The 23,280-nt window shown below is 50.2% G+C and overlaps 2 protein-coding genes across 2 annotated transcripts in view; one reads left to right on the top strand and one right to left on the bottom strand.

Moving 5' to 3' along the window:
- The window catches only part of LOC141094316 (oocyte zinc finger protein XlCOF8.4-like), a 45,462-nt gene extending 23,915 nt beyond the window's left edge, over nucleotides 1-21,547 (top strand). Inside the window, exon 7 of the mRNA XM_073580155.1 lies at nucleotides 19,413-21,547. Within this exon, the coding sequence (XP_073436256.1) occupies nucleotides 19,413-20,191 (779 nt within the window). The 3' untranslated portion in view covers nucleotides 20,192-21,547. The remainder of the gene's footprint in view (nucleotides 1-19,412) is intronic.
- The window catches only part of LOC141094226 (uncharacterized), a 754,752-nt gene that overhangs the window by 209,812 nt on the left and 521,660 nt on the right, over nucleotides 1-23,280 (bottom strand). The window lies entirely within an intron of this gene.

The raw sequence follows: 23,280 nt of genomic DNA, 5'->3' as shown, positions 1-23,280 counted from the left end.
CGCTATAAAAAGTGCGCATGGCTGTTCCGCCATGCGCTAGTATAGCCATACTGCTGCTGTATGTTTGTTGATGGATGCATGGACTGGTGAATGATTCATTGGAAACCCCTACCCTCTGATACTACGTCTGTAAGAGTGCCTGAGTTATTGCCATTATCAGCGCCAGCGCGCTATTGCTCCATTGCCTCAGCAGCCTAGCGTCAGCATTGCGCCTGCTAGTTAGCAGTGTCATTGCAGCGGCTCCGTTCTTGCCGCGTTGCATTCTCGGTTGCACCTCTGACTGAGACATATCCTGTGACCACCTGGAGACAAGCTCGAGCTGCGGAGGCGGAATCACACTCAGAGGAGGTCCAGGTAAGACATCCCAGCCCTACACGTATTCCCATAGCCAGACACATTTCTTGGGCCACCCCAGATGAATTTAAGAGGGAGTTACTTGAGAATCCTTCATTGGAGGGATATCGTGGGAAGGCACAGGAGGGGAGAGGGGTACTGGAAGGGGAACACTTTGTATGGAAGCAGGGACTCCTCTACTGGATCACAGAGCAGCACCACACAGGGACGAGCTCCACTATAAAACGACAGCTGGTAGTTCCCAAGAAGTATAGGCAGGAGTTACTGCGAATCTCTCATGACATACCCTTGGCCGGGCACTTCGGCGTCAGACGCACCAGGCATCGTCTGACACAAAACTTCTTTTGGCCGGGGGTAACCTATGATGTTCGTCAGTACTGCCAGACCTGTGACAGTTGCCAGCGCATTGGCAAGAGGGGGGATCGATGCAAGGCCAAATTACGCCCCTTCCCCATTGTGGAGGAAATATTTAGCCGAGTAGCGGTCGATCTGATAGGGCCGTTAGCCAAACCCAGTCCGTCAGGGAAAAGGTATATATTGACAGTGGTAGATTATGCCACACTCTATCCAGAGGCGGTTGCGTTACCTAACATACTGGCAGAGACGGTGGCGGCCGCCCTGCTTCAGGTTTTCTCACGGGTTGGATTTCCCCGGGAGATTATCTTGGACCAGGGTACCCAGTTTACAGCAGAGGTGACCAACCAACTTTGGAAGCTGTGCGGCGTAAAGTCCATTAGAAGCGCCCCGTACCACCCGCAAACCAATAGGTTGTGTGAACGCTTTAACGGGACATTAAAACAGCTCATTGGGACTTTTACCAGGACCTATAGGGACTGGGAGAAATTCTTGCCACACCTCCTGTTTGCCTATCCGGAGGTGCCCCAAGAATCCACGGGGTTCTCCCCGTTCGAGGTGGTTTACTGGAGACGGGTAAAGGGACCCCTAGACTTAGTGCTAGAACACTGGGAAGGGGAGGGCCTCATAGAAGGGGTACCTATTGTACCCTATGTGCTGGAATTCCAGGACCGCCTACAGGAGCTGACCCAGGCTGTACGTGAGAACATGCAGGCGACCCAGCGGCGCCAGCGCGTATGGTACGATCGGAGGGACAGAGAGCGCACCTTGGAAATAGGACAGAAGGTCCTGGTGTTAGAGCCCACTAAGCAGAATAAGTTTCAAGCTGCATGGCAGGGGCCCTACCAGGTAGTGGGGAAAATAGCCGACACAACCTATAATGTCGCCGATTGTGAGGACCCCAGGGTTATCCGCGTGTTCCACGTGAATATGCTGAAGCCCTACTGGGAGCGCCCTGAAGAGGTAGTGGCCATCTGTGCACCTGAAGCAGAGGATTTAGCCGGACTTCCCTTGCCAGATGTCTTAGGGGAAAGGACTCAGTCTAAAACATGGGACCAGGTACACTTGGGTGATGACCTAGGCCCCCGGGAGAAACAGCAGGCGGAGGAGTTGTTGAGGCAGCGACAGAGGATGTTTTCGGGGAGACCAGGGTACACTCGCCTGGCACAACACAAGGTTGAGACTCAGGATCAGACCCCCCTGCGACAAAACCCCTTCCGCGTCCCTGAGTCTCTACGAGAGGGGATGCGACAAGAGATACAAGAGATGTTGCGTTTAGGGGTCATTGAAGAGTCAGTCCCTGGGCATTCCCTGTAGTGTTAGTGCCCAAGAAGGATGGGACTACACTGTTTTGTATAGACTATTGTAAGATCATTGAGAAAACAGTGATGGATGCATATCCCATGCCTCGTGTGGATGAGTTGTTAGACCGGCTGGCTTGGGCTAAGTATTTGACCACCATCGATCTTTGCAAAGGCTACTGGCAGATTCCCCTTAGTCCTGACGCTATTCCCAAGCCGGCATTTGTCATCCCGTTCACCTTATTTCAGTTTCGAGTTATGCCATTCAGGATGAAGAATGCCCCTGCGACCTTCCAGAGGCTGGCTGACCGGCTTCTGGATGGTCTCCAGGATATGCTTGTGCCTACCTGGACGACATCGCCATCTACAGTGCGACATGGGAAGAGCATCTAAATCACCTAGAGACAGTATTGGACAGGATCCACCAGGCCGGAATCACCCTGAACCCAAACAAGTGTCACGTGGGCAAAGCAGAGGTTCAGTATTTAGGGCATTAGGTGGGAAGTGGGAAACAGCGACCAGAACCAGCCGAGATTGAGGCCATAGCCAAATGGCCCACCCCACGCAATAAAACCCAGGTCATGGCGTTTCTAGGGACAGCGGGGTATTACAGGAAATTCGTTCCCAATTACAGCAGCGTAGCCAAGCCCCTCACTGATCTGACCCGTAAGAACCTCCCCCGCCAGGTAACCTGGACCCCAGAGTGTGAGGAAGCCTTCCGCCAACTAAAGGACGCCCTCACCAATACCCCTGTATTGGCCGCACCCGATCCAACTAAACGTTTCCTTGTTCACACAGACGCTTCTATGTTTGGATTGGGGGCAGTACTGAGCCAAGTCGGGCCGGAAGGCCAAGAACACCCAGTAGCTTACCTGAGTCGGAAACTACTGCCCCGTGAAGTAAGCTATGCGGCCATCGAGAAGGAGTGCCTGGCGGTAGTATGGGCACTCAAAAAGTTGCAACCATATGTGACGGACTCAGCTTCTGCTGAGCCTATTTTCCTTTTTAGAGTGGACCCTCTGGGCCATGGCACCCACCCACCTAGGGCGAGCTGACCTAGTGAGAACCCACCTCCTGTACAGGGAGTGTCAGGGGCAAGACCAAGGGGGGTGAGCCACCACGGCAGCTGGACCAGACGGCCGGCTCAAGGAGACACTATTAAGTGTCTGACAACAGGACGGACAGGATACCCAACATAAAGCGAAGTCACACAGTTTCTTCCTCAAACGTGGATTCACACTTTATTCAGGTGCAAGGCATAACAGGGAATCAGGTGCAGGGCACAAACAGTGAAACACGGCAGGATGCGTGCAAGGGCACGCCAAATGTTCCAGGCATAGTACGTGCACGAAAACATACCGGGGTCCAGGACAGGATACGTGATAGGGATCACACAAGAGTTTCTAGAAGGGATGCATGCTAGGACACGCCAGGATCCAAGACGGGGTGCGATGGCATCGGACTCCGGACTACTGGCAATGATCGACAGGGTCCAGGCATCAGGCTGCGGACATCAGCTCCGGACATCAGGCCGCAGTCATCTGGTTCCGGACCTCTGGCAACGGTTGGCAGGTTTCGGGAATCCGGCAGGCAAGCCAAGGTTCAAGGCAGGGTGCGTGCTTGGAGCCACGCCAGGGTTCAAGGCAGGGTGCGTGCTTGGAGCCACGCCAGGGTTCAAGGCAGGGTGCGTGCTTGGAGCCACGCCAGGGTTCAAGGCAGGGTGCGTGCTTGGAGCCACGCCAGGGTTCAAGGCAGGGTGCGTGCTTGGAGCCACGCCAGGGTTCAAGGCAGGGTGCGTGCTTGGAGTCACGCCAGGGTTCAAGGCAGGGTGCGTGCTTGGAGTCACACCAGGGTTCAAGGCAGGGTGCGTGCTTGGAGACACGCCAGGGTTCAAGGCAGGGTGCGTGCTTGGAGACACGCCAGGGTTCAAGGCAGGGTGCGTGCTTGGAGACACGCCAGGGTTCAAGGCAGGGTGTGTGCTTGGAGACACGCCAAAGCACAATGTAAGACAGAGTGCGTGTGTAGAGACACGCCAAGGCACAAGATACTAGACAGAGTCCTGCGCGTGCAAAGGGGCACGCCAGGGTCAGGCGAGGCAGAGTCCTGCGCGTGCAGAGAGGCACATCAGGGTCAGGGTTCCAGGACAGGGTTAGGGCCTGTGCGTGCAAGTGGGTACGACAGGGGACATGGCAAAGCCTGCGCGTACTTTTACAGAAGAACGGGGAGGTATGCCATGGGCAGGCGAGGGCCTGCGCGTGCTTTAGAGAGCACGCAGGGCACAGTACGGAAACAGCGTGAAGCGCAAGGGAGCACAGAGGGCACGGCTGGGGCACTGGCTAGCTGATCGGGCTGCGGCACTGACTGACTCCAGCAAACCCGACTGAGGCATGGCAGGTGACACAGCTGTCACTGACCGACGAGCACAGCTGAGGCACAAGCAGGTGGGCACGGCTGAGGCACAAACAGGAGGCTAGGAAGGCCAGGCGCATGCAAAGAGCATACGAAGCAGCAAGGGAAGACAAGACAAGAAACCAGGCAGAGCTTAGACCGAGTACAGAACCAGGGATGGAAGCATAGGCAGAAACACGGAATCAGGTCAGAGCAAAGAACAGAGCGTAGGCCGAAGCCCAGAGCCGGGCCAAGGCAGAGCCTTGGGACTAGACATGGAAAAGAGCACAAAAGGAAAGAAAAGAGGGATGGTGCGTGTGCCAGGGAGCACTACGAGCACCATAGGAGAGAGCGAGGCAGAGCAAGCAAAGACTGAGACCATAGGGAGGAACAAGGCAGAGCAAGGAAAGGTACGAAACAAGGCATAGCGAAAACAGGCAAGGGAGAGAATAACAGAAGGACTACAAGTCAAGCAGGACAAGGACGAACATGGCACAATGGACAAACATAAGACAAGGTACGGGACAAGAGACGGAGTGCGAGCACGGAGCGTGTGCAGAGACGCACGACAGAGCTAGGTGAACGGGCACAGAATAGAGGGTGCGCCCCACAGACCAAGCAGCCATGCAGGGACACCACACAATACTCAGGCCCTGAGCATAGGAAGGGGCAGTCTAATATGGGGCATAGCACCTCCTCTTCCTGGTCAGGACCAGGGGAGAACTTCCTAGTTCAGATGCTCCAGGATCTCAGAGCGCAGTCACATGATCAGGGATTCAGACATGACGAGATGATTGCAGAACCAGACAGTGCAGGATCTTAGGAAATGTCACATGATCAAGGTTTCAGACATGACGAGATGATTGCAGAACCAGACAGTGCAGGATCCTAGGAAAGGTCACATGATCAGAGTTTCAGACATGACGAGAAGATCACAGAAGGCAAAGCAGAAACGCAGGCATCTTGCAGCTCAGCAGACATGAGGTGAGTGTGCACACTGCTCTAGGGAACAAGCAGGATAGCAGACATGAGATGCGCGTGCACACCGCTCCAGGGTCATGAGGCAAAACAGACATGGCGGACATAACAGACATGGCGAGCATGACACCATATTTGTATGGTCGACAGTTTTCCCTCCTAACGGACCATAATCCCCTAGTCAGGCTTAATCGGGTCTCCAGAGACAATGCCAGATTGCTGCGGTGGAGTTTAGCCTTACAACCTCTGGACTTCACCATCCACTACAGACCCTGCAAACAAAACGGTAACGCCGATGGACTAAGTTGACAAACGGAACTTGTACCAACCCTATAAACTTCGGTCATCCCCAAACCGATCCGTTAAGGATCAGACTGTGTATGCCGATCGCGTCGCTGAAAAGGGGAGCCGTGTTACGGAACCACTCAGCACCCAGAATATGTTGTGCAGTTATATGTATGTATAATGGGTTCCATGGGAGATGCATGACCCTAATGCATCAGCCCACAGGCTGCGCCAAGCCCCCCCCCCACCTTTGTAATTCCCACAGTAAATATCGGCATGTAATGTATGCCTGGCCTGCCGCTTTTTTATTGGCCTGCCCTCTGTATCTGTGTGATATATTCTGTGTCCTGTGAATAAAGTGTTGTCAGACTGGAAATACGTGGAGAAGCAGTGATCTTTTATATGCGCCCATGTAACCAAGGAATTCCAGCCAGCGTCCTTCATTCAGACTCCAGCCAAAGCAGAGTGGACCTCTGGAAACACGGGGTGCTACTGAAAGAGGTACCTGAGATTGGAAGACCCCGTTACAAATAATAAACACAAAAACGCTGAGTCTGTTTAGGACACAGAACTACAGCGCTGCACCCGCGGTATCTGGTCACAGGAGTAGCATTAGATGGCGGTGCTTATTCCGTCTAGACCTACCGACAAGGATCGGGTGTAGAGCGTCGCAACCGCGAATGCACGCAGGGCTGCAACTACAGCGCGGCAAGAACGGAGCCGCTGCAATGACACTGCTAACTAGCAGGCGCAATGCTGACGCTAGGCTGCTGAGACAATGGAGCAATAGCACGCTGGCGCTGATACTGGCAATAACTCGGGCACTTTCACAGACGTAGTATCAGAGGGTAGGGGTTTCCAATGAATCATTCACCAGTCCATGCATCCATCAACAAACATCAGCACGGCCTGGGGTCCTGGGGCTCTGCCGTGGCTGCCGCGCCGCCCTCTCCCACTCTGCCGCATCCAGGAAGCACAGCGGCGTCAGGAGCGGCCGCTTCCGGGTCGCGCCGCTCTGACGTCACACGCAGGGCATGCTGGGAAAGGGGCATGCCTGCGTGACGTCGGGAGGCGGCGGCGGAAATCCATGATGGCGGCGCCCATAGCAAACAACGCCGGCCAGCGAAAGGAGATCCCGGCGGCATGGCGGGGGGGAGGGGCTGTGGGGGTAACCGGAGGAGGCGGAGAGTGCAGTGGATCCCCCTTACAAAAGGGGGATGACCACGGAAGACGCACTCATGCCCAAGGCTTCATGATGTAAGTGGGGCAAGACGAGCAGCGACAGCAGCGTCAGCAGCAAGACCTCTCGCCAGATGCCGGGCCGCCAGCATACCAGGAGCAGTCGCTCAAGTGGTGGGAGCGGCAGTCATAAACGCAACCGGCATGACTCTGAGACGTCCAGGAGAAACGTCACAAGTACGTCTGAGGAATCTCCGAGATCGGTACCCCTGATTGACAGCGGTGGTGAGTGATCTACATGAATGTCACCCTTATGGTAACGGGGTTCCATTTTCTCTGTTTGATCACTAGGGGTCGAGGAAGGCCAGCAACAAAACAAAAAATAGAGAATGCGCCCTATACAAACACCTGCTGGCAGATCAGTGGCAGAAAGACCTCTGCGCTGACTGTATAAACAAAACTATACAAGAGGAGACCCCTGATTTGGTGACTAGCCTTAAACCGTTAATACAACAGGAGGTGAAAGGTTCCCTAAGGGCAGCCCTCAAAAAGAAAGAGAAAAGAAACCGTAGAAGGAGCTCCGATTCAGAGGCCTCGCCAAGGCAGAAGGGGCGGGATAGATCCTTGACCCCCTCCACCTCCTTTTCCTCTACTCAGTCCTCAGAATCCTCCTCGGACAGCGATATAGGTGGCCGTCCATGTTTCCCAATGGAGGACGTGGAAAAGCTGGTTAAAGCTATTAGGGCTACAATGGGCCTTAAAGAGGAAAAGGCTCCCAAATCATTAGAGGATGTAATGTTTGGAGGACTGGAGGAAAAGCGAAAACGTACCTTCCCTGTAAATGATAAAATAAAAGCACTAATTGACAGGGAATGGAAAAAACCTGAGAGGTCAGGGGGCTTACCTTCACATCAAAGAGGAGGTACCCTTTTGAGCAGAAGGATTCAGAAACCTGGGAAAAAGTCCCTAAAATTGATGGGGCCGTAGCCAGATCCTCAAAAAAGGTATCCCTACCATTAGAGGACTCTGGCGTGTTGAAAGACCCGCTTGATTAAAAAAGCAGACTGTTTCCTAACGCACATCTAGGAAGCTTCTGACACGGCCCCCGGCCTTGCCATCACGGCCCCCGGTCCCCCTGTCACGCTCCCAGCCCGGCGTCCCAGTGCGCGCGGCTATACTTACCTCGCCTGGCAGCCGCGCTCCCTCCAGCCCCGGCGTTGGCGTCTCTCTCCGTCCGGCCCGCGGCTGGTGACGTCACTGCAGGCCTCGCGCATGCGCTGTAGGCCGCGGCCGGCTCTCCACAGCTGAGCTGGTCTCCGGCGGTGCCCTGCCCCGATGGCACCGCCGGACCAATGAGGGCACAGCGGCAGCTATATCAGACCACCCTCCCCTAGTGGAGGCGCCTGACCGTGGTTGTTTCTTGCAGCACCTTAGGCCCTGTGTTCTCGCCTGGCATCAGGCTCCCTGCCTAATCTCTGTGTTTCCTTCCAGCTCTGCTCCTTGTGTCCGTGCCTGCTCCAGTCCTTGTGTCCGTGCCTGCTCCAGTCCTTGTGTCCGTACCTGCTCCAAGTCCTGTGTCCGTACCTGTTCCAGTCCTGCCGTCCTGTGTCCGTGCCTGCTCCAAGTCCTGTGTCCGTGCCTGCTCCAAGTCCTGTGTCCGAGCCTGTTCCAGTCCTGTCTCCGTACCTGCTCCAGCTCTGCCTACCCGAGTCCGTACCTGCTGTCAGCCTCAAGCCTTGCCTACACGGGCCTCAACCTGCTGTCCTGTTCTTGTCTAGGCTACCAGTGTCTGTTCCAGCCGTCCTTACGCAGTCCTTCTTCCCGTCTGCAGCTCTGTGATCCATTCCGAGCCGCCCCTCTTGGTTCCGGCTGCCGTGGCATTCGAGTCTCTGGACTTGCGCCAAATGGTCCCTGTATAGGGGTCGGCCACACCAGGTTGCTCATCCGGGGCCCCTCGGTGCTACGGCCCAGAGGGTCCACTCCAGGGAATTCCACCTTGCCGTGTGCGGTGCTAACAGTACGGTCAGGCCATGGATCCCGCCGGTGTTTCAGCTCCCGGTCAAAAGGAGTTCCTCTTTTTACGGGAGAACCAGGGGCGCATCATGTCGGTCATGAAGGCCATGGAGTCCCGCCTGTCCGCTCTTCAGGCGGCCGATCCGGGGAATGCCGCTCAGCTGGCCAGCCTCCAGCAGGAGTTGAGCCAGCAGCGGGACGCTCAGACCCATATTTTGTCTTATGTGGCCTCGGTAGACAGCCGTCTGGGAGATCTCCAGTCCGCCGCCGCGGTCTCGGCCTCCATCCCCAGTCCCGCTCCGTTTCCCTCTCCTCGCCTTGCCAAATCACCCCGATACGGTGGGGACCCCAAACAGTGTAGAGGGTTCCTAAACCAGTGTGGCTTGCATTTTGAGCTTCAGCCTCACCAGTATCCCTCCGATAGGGCCAAGGTGGCCTTTATCATGTCCCATCTGGAGGGAGAGGCCTTATCCTGGTTAAATCCGCTCTGGGAGAGGGACGATCCCATAGTCTCTAACATCCCGGTTTTCCTGGACACCTTTCGTAAGGTGTTCGATGAGCCCGGACGGGTAGCCTCGCTTACTGAATCACTTTTCAACCTCCACCAGGGCACCCTGACAGTTGGTCAATACGCCATTCGGTTCCGCACCATGTCCTCCGAATTGGGTTGGAATATTGCGGCATTGGTCGGGGCCTTTTGGCGTGGGTTGTCGGGCAGAATTAAGGATGAGTTGGCGGGGCGGGATACTCCCACCACCCTCAAGGACCTCATCTCCCTGGCCACTCGAATAGACCTTCGGTTTCAGGAGCGCGCCCGAGAATCGGCGAGGGACAGGAGGCCCAATAGGCCTGCCCCGACCGCTAGTCGGTCCTTTAATCCACGCTCGCCTGGTCCTGTACATACTCCGCCTCCTGAGCCCATGCAGGTGGATCGGGTCCGGATGGCTGAGAGACGTCAGAGGGAGAGACGGGAGCAAGGTCTTTGTCTTTATTGTGGGGGAGCATCCCACTTCATCCGCTCTTGTCCTGAGAGACCGCGAAACTCTTTCACCTAGACCAGGTAAGAGAGGCCTTCCTAGGTGATTATGATTCCTCTCAGGCCCTCGCACTTTCTGTTCTTCTACTTTCAGGGGAGAGGCGTGGGTCTGAGGTGGCCTATGTGGATTCGGGCTCAGCAGGCAACTTCATCCGGCGTGAAGTTGTGGACAAATATCGTATTCCCGTAGTCACCCTGAAGAACCCCCGGATTATCGCCGACCGCTACTGGAATCCATCACTGCGGTCACTGAGGAGGTTGTCTTGCAAGTCGGCGCTCTCCACCGTGAAAAAGTGGCCTTCTACGTGTTGCCCGACTTGTCTCATGCCATTCTACTTGGTCTCCTGTGGTTACGGACACACCAGCCGATACTCAACTGGTCGATCGGGGAGGTCTTGCGCTGGGGAGATCCGTGTCATGGTCGCTGTCTGAACCCCATTCATCCAGTGGTTCCCGTCCGCCCACCTCAGGAGCTCTCTGGGCTTCCCTCAGCCTATTGGGCTTATGCAGACGTTTTCGACAAGGAGTCGGAGGTCCTTCCACCACATCGGCCCTTCGACTGCCCGATCGAGCTAATCCCAGGTTCTACTCCTCCCAGGGGCAGAATCCGCAGCCATGTCTGAATACGTCATGGAGAACCTCGCCAAGGGATTCATTCGGAAGTCTTCGTCTCCTGCAGGCGCCGGGTTCTTCTTTGTTAAAAAGGACGGTTCGCTGCGCCCATGTATCGATTATAGAGGATTGAACAACATCACTATCAAAAACCGGTACCCACTCCCTCTTATCCCGGAGTTGTTTGACCGTCTCAGAGGGGCACGCATCTTCTCCAAATTGGACCTCAGGGGGCGTACAACCTCATCCGCATCCGTGCCGGCGATGAATGGAAGACCGCCTTTAACACCCGTGACGGTCATTATGAGTACCTAGTGATGCCATTCGGTCTGTGCAATGCCCCGGCGGTGTTCCAGGAGCTCGTCAATGAAATCTTTCGGGATCTCCTGTACTCCTGTGTCGTAGTATACCTGGAAGACATCCTGGTCTCCTCCTCAGATCTTCCATCCCACAGGAGGACTGTCCGCCTTGTTCTTCGGCGTCTTTGAGAGAATCGTTTATATGCCAAGATGGAGAAGTGCCTGTTCGAGCAGACCTCACTGCCTTTTCTGGGCTACATCGTCTCCGATGCCGGGCTGCAGATGGATCCCGAGAAACTGTCCGCCATTCTCAAGTGGCCTCGCCCCGTTGGCTTAAGAGCCATTCAACGTTTTCTGGGGTTCGTGAACTACTATCGGCAGTTCATTCCGCATTTTTCCTCACTCTTCAAGCCGATCTCGGCCCTTACCTGAAAGGGGATCTCTGCTAACTCTTGGACACCCGAAGCCGAAGAGGCCGTCCAGTCGCTAAAACAGGCTTTTTCCACTGCTCCCGTGTTGATCCGTCCTGAGAGCAGCAAGCCTTTTGTGCTGGAGGTGGACGCTTCCTCGACTGGCGCCGGGGCTGTCTTATCCCAGAGAACCGGTTCGGGCCGCCTACGCCCCTGTGGATTCTTCTCCAGAGCCTTCTCCCCTGCTGAGTGTAACTATTCGATTGGTGACTGCGAGCTTTTGGCCATCAAATTGGCATTGGAGGAGTGGCGTCACCTTTTGGAAGGAGCAGTTCACCCATTTGTTGTTTACTCTGACTACAAAAATCTAGCCTACCTCCAGACCGCCCAGAGACTCAATCCTCGACAGGCTAGATGGTCCCTGTTTTTCGCTCGCTTTGATTTCGAGCTGCACTTCCGCCCTGGAGACAGGAACGCTAAAGCCGATGCTCTATCCAGAGTCTTTCAACCAACTGAGTCTGGGGAGGAACCTTCCCATGTTATCGAGCCTACGAGGATAATCACAGTGGCCCCGTTGTCTCTGCTTTCTCCACCTCCGGGCAAGACTCTCGTGCCAGAGAACGTCAAGAGGAGAGTTCTTCTGTGGGGGCATTCCTCCAAAGTGGCTGGTCATGCCGGAATTGGGAAGACCCTGGCTCTCATAACGCGGTATTACTGGTGGCCCACTCTTCATCAAGATGTGGCAGACTTCGTCACCTGCTGTTCCTCCTGTGCTAGGAATAAGACACCTCGTCGTCCTCCATTTGGCCTGCTGCTTCCCTTGCCGGTACCGAAGTCACCTTGGGAGAATATCGCCATGGACTTTATCACTGATCTGCCCCGCTCGTCTGGCTATACGGTGATTCTTGTGGTGGTGGACCGCTTTTCTAAAATGGCGCATTTCATTCCGTTAAGCGGCCTTCCTTCCGCACCCGGATTAGCCAAGATCTTCGTCCATCAGATTTTCAGACTACACGGTCTACCTCAACGAATTGACTCTGATCGTGGAGTACAGTTTACGGCTAAATCATGCCGGCGAACCCTCTACTAAATCGCCCTTTTTTTGTGGTATTCGGCAAACATCCTAACATACCTCTTCCTGTCACCCCAACCTCCGAAGTACCGGCAGCCAACTCCCTGTTCCAGGAATTCTCTGAAATCTGGTCCGAGACCAACTCCTCCCTCAAAAGGGCCAGCGAGCGAATGAAGAACCACGCAGACAAGAGAAGGCTGGATCCTCCACCGTTTCACATTGGGGATAAGGTCTGGCTTTCATCCAAGTACATACGACTAAAACTACCCTCTTACAAGTTGGGCCCCCGGTACATAGGTCCTTTTGAGATCCTGGAACGAGTCAACGAAGTCGCCTACAAGTTGAGGTTGCCTGCTTCGCTCCGTATCCCGAACACCTTCCACGTTTCTCTCCTGAAACCTGTGGTCCTGAATCAGTTCCATCTTTCACCTACTCCAGCCCCTCAGCCGGTGGGCTCGGATGACACTTTCGAGGTAAGGGATATTCTCGCAATGAGGAGAGTTAGAGGGAAGACCTTTTTCCTTGTTGACTGGGAGGGTTTTGGTCCTGAGAAGAGATCCTGGGAGCCCCGGGAGAACATCAACGCCCCCACATTCTCAGGAAATTTTTTGCCAACCGCAGCAGGGGGCGGCTTAAGGGGGAGGGTACTGTCACGGCCCCCGGCCTTGCCATCACGGCCCCTGGTCCCCCTGTCACGCTCCCAGCCCGGCGTCCCAGTGCGCGCGGCTATACTTACCTCGCCCGGCAGCCGCGCTCCCTCCAGCCCCGGCGTCGGCGTCTCTCTCCATCCGGCCCGCGGCTGGTGACGTCACCACAGGCCTGGCGCATGCGCCGTAGGCCGCGGCCGGCTCTCCACAGCTGAGCTGGTCTCCGGCGGTGCCCTGCCCCGATTGCACCGCCGGACCAATGAGGGCAAAGCGGCAGCTATATCAGGCCGCCCTCCCCTAGTGGAGGCGCCTGACCGTGGTTGTTTCTTGCAGCACCTTAGGCCCTGTGTTCTCGCCTGGCATCAGGCTCCCTGCCTAATCTCTGTGTTTCCTTCCAGCTCTGCTCCTTGTGTCCGTGCCTGCTCCAGTCCCTGTGTCCGTGCCTGCTCCAGTCCTTATGTCCGTGCCTGCTCCGAGTCCTGTGTCCGTGCCTGCTCCGAGTCCTGTGTCCGTGCCTGCTCCGAGTCCTGTGTCCGTGCCTGCTCCGAGTCCTGTGTCCGTGCCTGCTCCGAGTCCTGTGTCCGTGCCTGCTCCAGCTCTGCCTACCCGAGTCCGTACCTGCTGTCAGCCTCAAGCCTTGCCTACATGGGCCTCAACCTGCTGTCCTGTTCTAGTCTAGGCTACCAGTGTTTGTTCCAGCCGTCCTTACGCAGTCCTTCTTCCCGTCTGCAGCTCTGTGATCCATTCCGAGCCGCCCCTCTTGGTTCCGGCTGCCATGGCATTCGAGTCTCTGGACTTGCGCCAAATGGTCCCTGTATAGAGATCGGCCACACCTGGTTGCTCGTCCGGGGCCCCTCGGTGCCACGGCCCAGAGGGTCCACTCCAGGGAATTCCACCTTGCCGGGTGCGGTGCTAACAGCTTCAGCAGGTGGATTGAAGCCAGCGATAGCTGGTACCTGTACCGCTCGTGCCCTCATGGTCTGGCTACAACAAATAGAGGACCAGATCAAGGATAGAGTTCCTAGGGACGAAATTATGTCTAATTTGACACTGGTTCACGGAGCAGCGGCTTTCCTAGCAGATTCCTCTGCAGACTCCGCAAGATTGACAGCTAGAGCAGCAAGCCTGTCAAATGTGGCAAGACGGGCCCTGTGGCTTAAAGGGTGTCCTGGAGATTTACCATCAAAGCATAGGTTATGTTCCATTCCATGCGATGGCCAATTCCTCTTCGGGAAAAAACTAGAAGAGATTTTGGAACATGCGGGGGATAGGAAGAAAAGCTTTCCCCGATTTCCAGGAGAACCTAAAAAGCAGCCTTTTCGGAGGAGGAGATTTAACAGGGGTCGTCCCCCGGGAGATAGAAAAAGCTGGGACTTTAAAGAAAGAAGGGGATCAGGCTATATGTTTAAAGGGCCCTCCACTTCCTCCAAAAAATCTCCCCAATGACATTGGGCCGGAGGTTGGGGGAAGGCTTTTTCTCTTCCTTTCCGCCTGGGCAAATATCTCCCCCAGTACATGGGTCCTAAATATAATCAAGGACGGCTTAAAAATAAAATTCATCCGTCCGCCCAGGCATACCTTCATAATGACACCCAGAGGGAAAGCCCAAGAGCAACAGCTGGACCTGGAGATGGAAGTCTTGGGACTAGTGAAAAAACAAGTCCTACAGGAAGTCCCAGTGCAAGAAGAAGGAAGGGGGTTCTACTCCCCCCTCTTCTTAATACAAAAACCAGACGGCTCTTGGAGAACCATTGTCAACCTGAGCAGACTCAATGGGTAGACAATTGCTCCTTCAAAATGGAGTCAATCAACACAGCCACAAAGATCCTGTTCCAGCATTGCCTCATGGCAGTGGTAGACTTAAAAGATGCCTACTATCACATCCTAATTCATCGGGAGTATCAAAAATATTTGAGAGTAACGCTCTATGTCCAGGGGCAGGTGAAACACTACCAAAACGCAGCCCTTCCGTTTGGCTTGTCTACAGCCCCCAGAGTATTCACCAAAGTGATGGCCGAAGTAATGTCTTTTCTTCGTTCCAGGAACATAGTGATCGTCCCATACCTAGACGACTTTCTGGTAATAGGGAGGTCGGAGTCCCACTGCAAACATCAAGTGAAGGAAGTGATAGCAATTCTAGTAGGACTAGGATGGATAGTAAACATCCCCAAGTCAAGGATAACCCCAGTAAAAGAGCAATTCTTCCTAGGGTTGATATTGGACTCTGAGCAACAACGCTGCCTCCTACCAGAGAGCAAAGTGACCAAGATAAGAGGCCTAGCTCGCACAGCAATACAAAGGCCAAATATGACTCTGAGGAACGCAATATCCCTTTTAGGCTCACTGACATCATGCATACCCGCAGTAGCATGGGCGCAGTACCACTTAAGGCAACTACAGTGGGAAGTTCTGTCAGCACAGAAACAATTAAAAGGGCATTTAGAAGGCAAACTATGTCTCTCAGTGGCTGTAAGAGATTCCCTGCTCTGGTGGACTGTAGAAAAGAATCAGCCAGTGTCCCGTGGCAAAAACCAGTCGAGGACATCATTACAACAGACGCGAGTGCCACAGGATGGGGAGCACACCTGAGATCCCACTCAATACAGGGGACCTGGTCCTCGCTAGAAAGGGATCACGTTTCAAATGTAAAAGAACTATGGGCAGTTGAAAAAGCCGTGAAACATTTCCTTCCCTTACTTCGGGGCCGCCACACCCGGGTCATGACAGACAATCAGGCAGTAGTAGCCTACATCAATCACCAGGAGGGGAACGAGATCTCGGGGCCTCATGCAAATATCGGATCTACTCTTCCAGCTAGCAGAACAACATCTGTTATCCATCACAGCACTGCACATAAAGGGGGCAGAAAATATACAGGCAGACTTCCTGAGTCGCAGGCATCTAAGACAAGGGGAATGGTCCCTAAACCCCCAAGTCTTCCAACAAATAGTTCAGGCCTGGGGCAAACCAGAAACAGACCTGTTCGCCACCGCACACAACCGGAAGGTCAGGAAGTTCTGCTCACTAAATCCAAGGGAAAACCCCTTCACAGTAGATGCCCTACAAATACCCTGGAAGTTCATCCTGGCCTATGCATTTCCCCCGATAACAATGATCCCAGTAGTGGTCAGGAAAATCGGGGAGGATCGAGCGAGAGTAATTCTTATAGCTCCGTTTTGGCCGAGAAGGCCTTGGTTCTCCCTTCTGAGACTCATGTCAGTGACAGATCCATGTATACTACCGGAGATTCCAGACCTGCTTTCCCAGGGACCAGTGGTCCACTCTCAGGTGAAGGGCTTCCATCTAGCAGCCTGGAATTTGAGAGGGCGCTACGGAGTCGCCAGGGATTCTCTCCAGGGTTAGTCTCCACCCTGTTGAAAAGTAGGAAACCTATAACATCCCAAATCTACGGTAGAACATGGAAAAAGTTCCTAGACTTCCTGGGGGAACCCTTGGGGGATGTAGCGCCAGTGGGACCTATCCTAGAATTCTTACAGTCGGGGCTACAACTGGGGTTAGCCACTAACACACTCAAAGTTCAAGTCTCAGCTTTGGGGGCCCTATATAACTGCAACTTAGCAGCCATTAGGTGGGTGTCCCGATTTATAAAATCCTATGGCAGGTCAAGGCCGGTCATTATCCCAAAGATACAACCCTCGGACCTCAACCTAGTCTTAGAGGCCTTAACCAAAGATCCCTTTGAACCACTACTAGAGCTGTCACCAAAGCTACTTACACTTAAAACTGTCTTACTGGTAGCCTTAACATCAGCCCGAAGAGTCAGCGACCTACAAGCTCTTTCTATATGTCCTACATATACACAGATCTTGGATGACCGAGTGGTTCTAAGACCAGACCCGGCCTATCTCCCCAAGGTAGTCCAAAAGTTTCATAGGACTCAGGAGATCGAGAATCATAGAATCGTAGAGTTGGAAGGGACCTCCTGGGCCATCTGGTCCAACCCCCTGCTCAAAGCAGGATTCGCTAAATCATCCCAGTCAGATGTCTGTCCAGCCTCTGTTTGAAGACTTCCATTGAAGGAGAACTCACCACTTCTCGTGGCAGCCTGTTCCACTCATTGATCACTCTGTCAAAAAGTTTTTTCTAATATCTAATCTGTGTCTCCTCCCATTCAGTTTCATCCCATTGCGTCTAGTCTTTCCTTGTGCAAATGAGAATAAAGTTGATCCTTCTACAATGTGACAGCCCTTGAGATATTTGTAGACAGCTATTAAGTCTCCTCTCAGTCTTCTCTTTTGCAAACTAAACATTCCCAAATCCTGCAACCTTTCCTCATAAGACAGGGTTTGCAGACCGGTCACCATTCTGGTTGCTCTTTTCTGAACTTTCACCAGTTTGTTGATGTCTTTTTTAAAATGTGGTGCCCAAAACTGGACACAATATTCCAGATGAGGTCTGACTAAAGAGGAGTAGAGGGAAATAATGACTTCACGTGATCTAGACTGTATGCTTCTGTTAATACATCCTAGAATTGCATTTGCCTTTTTTGCTGCTGCATCACACTGTTGACTCATATTCAGTCTGTGATCTATTAGTATACCCAAGTCTTTTTCACATGTGCTGTTGCTTAGCCCTATTCCTCCCATTCTGTATATGCTTTTTTCATTTTTATTGCCCAGATGTAGTACTTTGCATTTTTCCCTGTTAAAAACCATTCTGTTAGTTGCTGCTCACTTCTCCAGTTTATTTATATCTTTTTGAATCCTCTCTCTCTCTTCTCTAGTATTAGCTATCCCTCCTAGCTTTGTGTCATCAGCAAATTTAATCAGTTTACCCTCAATTCCTTCATCTAAATCGTTGATAAAGATGTTGAACAATACAGGGCCCAGGACAGAGCCCTGTGGTACCCCACTTGAGACATTCTTCCAACTGGATGTGCAGCCATTTACGACCACTCTTTGGGTCCGATCACTAAGCCAGTTATGAATCCACCTAACAGTTGCCTTGTCCATTCCATACTTATTGAAAAAATGACTAAGGATTGTATGAGATACTTTGTCAAATGCTTTGCTGAAGTCAATATATACTATATCTACAGCATTTCCTTGATCCACCCAATCAGTGATTCCGTCATAGAAGGAAATTAAGTTAGTCTGACATGACTTATTAGTTACAAACCCATGCTGACTCTGTTTAATCACTTCATTCTTATCCAGGTACTGACATACATGTTGTATAATTGTTCAAAGATCTTTCCTGGTATAGAAGTCAGACTCACCGGCCTATAGTTGCCTGGGTCCACCTTCTTCCCCTTTTTGAAGATAGGAACAACATTTGCTCTTCTCCAGTCTTCTGGGACTTCTCCTGTTCTCCAAGAATTTTCAAAGATTATGGAGAGGGGTTCAAAAATTTCTGCTATCTCCTTCAGTACTACTCTCTTTGCCATCGTTCTGTAACAATCCTAGAAACCCTGGGGAGCAAAAGTTCCATACATTAGATGTAAGAAGAGCCATAGTACAATATATGTCAGTAACTAGTCAGTGGAGGAAAGATCAGTCCCTTTTTGTAGCATTTCAAGGTAGTAGAAAAGGGCACGGGGTAGCTAAGAGTTCCATTGCCAGATGGATCAGGGAGGCCATTATGTTATCCTACTCCGCAAGTGGCGCCCTGGTTCCAGAAGGCATCAAGGCTCACTCCACCTGAGCCGTGGCTACCTCCTGGGCAGAGAAGGCTGAGGTGTCGATTGAGCAGATTTGTAAAGCCGCTACTTGGTCCTCACCTTCCACCTTTTTTAAGCACTACCGTCTTGATCTGTCTTCCTCTACTGACCTAACCTTTGGTAGAAGGGTGCTGCAAGTGGTGGTCCCTCCCTAAGGTGTCTTATTCTACAAAAGTCTCATGTGTGCCGTCATGGGAGACTGGAAAACACCAAGGTTACTTACCAGGAGCCGGTTTTTCCAGAGCCCATGACGGCACCTGTATATTCCCCCCCCCCCCTTTTCATTCATTTTGGTGTGCACTATAGTTTGGGTGCTTTTTTATTTGGATATAATGTGGTGATAGTTTAACCATGTGTACTAACCCGGGGGGCCGCTCATGCTCTGTAAACCAACTGAAGCGAAGGAGAGGTACCACCCCTTTTATCTTCAGTAGGGTTCCTGTCCTGACTGGGCGGATCCCCTCTCTCATGTGTGCCGTCATGGGCTCCGAGAAAAACCGGCTACCGGTAAGTAACCTTGGTGTTTATGGTGTATATTTTTATCTGTTGCTATAGATTGTAATGCGATAAAGCTTATTTTTAATCCTCCCTTTATTGCTTCAAACTTTTCTGGGTTTGTGTATTATGTTTGTCGATTGTACTTTAGAGGTTCAGTACCATGGGATTTGTGAACAGGTGGCTGACCACTCTCTTAGGTCATAGTTTCATTATACTTTGAGTTGTATAGAATTATGTATATAGAAATAATATAAAATATAAGGCATTGATAATGAAAAATAATAAAATCCGTTTCATTCTTGGCAGGTGACTGTGGTGTCAAACCAGATGCCTATGAAAAGCATGCCGTTATTCCAGCTATACCTCCAGCCCTTCAGAGCAGAAATCAATCATTGGAGCCTTTTCAATCAGTCACCTATTTGGATTCATCACAGACTGATAAGCAAAATGAAAACCGCAAAAGTGATGTTGAGCATCAAATAATTCCCACAGAGAAGAAACCATTTACCTGTTCAGAATGTGGGAAATATTTTACATGTAAATCTAAATTGTTTAACCATGAGAGAATTCACACAGGAGAGAAGCCATATTCATGTCCAGAATGTGGGAAATGTTTCAACCAGAAAGCAAATTTTCTTATGCATCAGCGAAGTTACACAAGAGAGAAGTCATATCCATGTCCAGAATGTGGGAAATGTTTTAACCGTAAGTCAAACTTGGTTACACATTACAGAAGTCACACAGGAGAGAAGCCATTTTCATGTTCAGAATGTGGGAAATGTTTTAACCGTAAGTCAAACTTGGTTACACATTACAGAAGTCACACAGGAGACAAGCCATTTTCATGTTCAGAATGTGGGAAATGTTTTACCCAGAGATCAGATCTTCTTAAACATCAAAGAATCCACACAGGGATGAAGCCATATCCATGTCCAGAATGTGGGAAATGTTTTACCCAGAGATCAGATCTTCTTGCACATCAAAGAATTCACACAGGAGAGAAGCCGTATTCATGTCCAGAATGTGGGGAATGTTATACTACGAGTTCAAAACTTGTTGCACATCAGAGAACTCATACAGGGTAAAAACTATTTTTTATGTGGGAATCATATCTTCTTCATCATCTAAAACCTCATGTAGAGTGTGAAGGAAATAAATAATCAATAATTGAAATCAATCAGGCAGTAGAGTTCCATTTAGTTGACAAAAGGGTGAAACTGGGTATACCAGTATTGTAAGCACAAAGGGGCTTTTGCTGGAGGTAGGTGTCAGCCCTGGCACCTTTGCTCTTGGATTTTCAGCTTAGAGGGATGTTGGCAAATGGTCTGTACTAGAAGGAATATTTCCTATTGTCTACTGAAACATGTGAAATTAAAAGAAACAAACGCGGACGGCACCGCTGTTACCGTAGAAGCTCAGATGGCGTGCAGGAACCTGACAACTGGGAATCTCGGGTGCCCGACCTTAAGAAAAAGCAATCCTTGGAATCCACATAGAAGAAAAGGTCGCCCTCAACAAGTCATGTAAATTTTCACAGGTTTATTGACACATGCAACACATGTCAGGCCGGGGGAGTGACATAGGAGTGCGAAAAAGACTGACAACAGCCGTTTCGCGCTGTTTGAGGGCTTCAAGCTAGGAATAGGAAGGCGCAGGTATTTGAAAGGGCACAACTTGGCTCATCCATCCATTCATAGACAGCATCTTTAAACCCCTTCCCGACTTGCGCCGTAGATACACGGCACCGCAGGATCTGTCTTCCTGTAAACTGCCCTATTGATATGGCTCTGTGATCAGGTAGATCAGCGATCTGTCTTTATACAGCTGATGTCCCATCTGGGGACAATAAAAAAGAGTAGAAAAAAAGTTAATAAAATATAAAAATATATTTTTTTAAAAAATCACAAAATAAAGAAAATATTAATCCAATAAATATATGTAAAAAATAAAATTAAAAAGTACACATATTTGATATTGCCGCTTGTAGAACGACCTGACCTATAAAACTGTCCCACTAGTTAACCTCTTCAGTCAACACCTCAAAAACAAACAAAAGAAACATAGCACAAAACTATGCTTTCTCAACATATTGCTGAAGAAAAAGTGGAAAACAACACGATAAAAAACATAAAAATTGCACAGCTGAAAACGTATTCTTGTCCTGGAAAAAAACAAGCCGCCATACGGGTCCGTCAGCAGAAAAATAAAAAAAAGTTATAGCGCTCATAATAAAGTGATTCATTTTTTCTATAAAATAGTTTTTATTATGTAAAAGCACAGAAACATAAAAAATATAAATGAGGTATTGCTGTAATAGTACTGACCCGAAGAATAAAACTGCCTTATCAATTTTACTACATGTGGAAAGGCATAAAAAGAATATATGAATTGCTGTTTTTTGTTCATTCTGCCTCCCAAAAATTGGAATAAAAAGTGATCACATAATGTCATGTGTCCGAAAATTATACCAATAAACATCAATTCATCCTGCAAAAAACAAGCCCTCACATGACTGTCAGCAAAACGATGGAAAAATTATAGCTCTCAAAATATGGCGATGCAGTTTTGCATCTGTGTCTGTGTGTGACAGCAGCCAAGCATAAAAAAAAATATAAATCTGGTGTGACGACACAGCATTTTACATTTATTATCCACACGTCTATTTCCTGTAAGCCAGGAGGAATAGACTGTTATCTATATGTTGAGTTTTGCATTTATGCGTTTGTTCTTCAATTGGTCAAGAGCCATACACTGTTGTCATATTAGTCTTAAACGTTGATTTTTGATCATTTTGAATAGCTAATGTTTGCCTCTTATATCATCTCCTACAACTTATTGTCTGCTATCTTTAGACAATAAGTGGTAGGAACACTGGATTTTTACTTACAGTTGTGGCCAAAAGTATTGACACCCCTGCAATTCTGTCAGATAATACTCAGTTTCTTCCTGAAAATGATTGCAAACACAAATTCTTTGGTATTATTATCTTCATTTAATTTGTCTTAAATGAAAAAACACAAAAAGAATTGTCCTAAAGCCAAATTGGATATAATTCCACACCAAACATAAAAAAAGAGGGTGGACAAAAGTATTGGCACTGTTCGAAAAATCATGTGATGCTTCTCTAATTTGTGTAATTAACAGCACCTGTAACTTACCTGTGGCACCTAACAGGTGTTGGCAATAACTAAATCACACTTGCAGCCAGTTGACATGGATTAAAGTTGACTCAACCTGTGTCCTTGTGTGTACCACATTGAGAATGGAGAAAAGAAAGAAGACCAAAGAACTGTCTGAGGACTTGAGAAACCAAATTGTGAGGAAGCATGAGCAATCTCAAGGCTACAAGTCCATCTCCAAAGCCCTGAATGTTCCTGTGTCTATTGTGCGCAGTAGGGTGACCGGATCTCATATGGGGGGGAAAAAATGTCAGAATCTTGTTCGTCTGGACCCCACAAAACGATTCCCCTTTCCAGATATTGAGAGAGCCAAAATTTGAGCTCGATCAAACGACGTTAACCCGTGCCGCTCGTCGCTCAAAGTTTGAAAAAATCCAAATTGAGGTATTTTAAGATTTAGGTATTTTGCATAGTCTGTTAGACTATAAAGAATGTGACAACAACATTGCAGAAATAGCCCTGACCAAATTTTCGAACCATTTGTGGTATTTGAATGCAGAGTTGGTGGGATTATCGTTTTTTGATCCCACCATTACAGACAATGAAAAGTTGTTAATGGCTAATAAATTGCTCAGTAGCACAGATGAACCATCAGAGCACGCTAGGGTTGTAAATCCAAAAGTTAGGAAAGAAAAATTAAAAGAGGTAGGAAGTAACCTACAAACATACATACTACATATATACAACATTCATACAACATACTACATTCATACAACATACTACATACATACTTCATATATACTACATTCATACAACATGCATACATACATACTACATAATACGTGCATACTACATATATACAACATTCAGACAACATACATACTTCAAATATACTACATTCATACAACATACATACATACATACATAGTACATACAACATACATACTACATACAATACATACATATAGACATACAGTACATATAACAGAGTACATACCATGACTTGTCACTTTGTTCCCCGAAGCCAGTGTCATCTCACTGTAAAAAATTTGAAA

Source organism: Dendrobates tinctorius, unplaced genomic scaffold (genome assembly GCF_039654945.1).
Source record: "Dendrobates tinctorius isolate UK_male_01 unplaced genomic scaffold, ASM3965494v1 ptg000063l, whole genome shotgun sequence".
Lineage (NCBI taxonomy): Eukaryota > Metazoa > Chordata > Amphibia > Anura > Dendrobatidae > Dendrobates > Dendrobates tinctorius.
The sequence above is the reverse complement of the archived record's forward strand: the minus strand, read 5'-3'. Positions and strand labels throughout refer to the sequence as shown.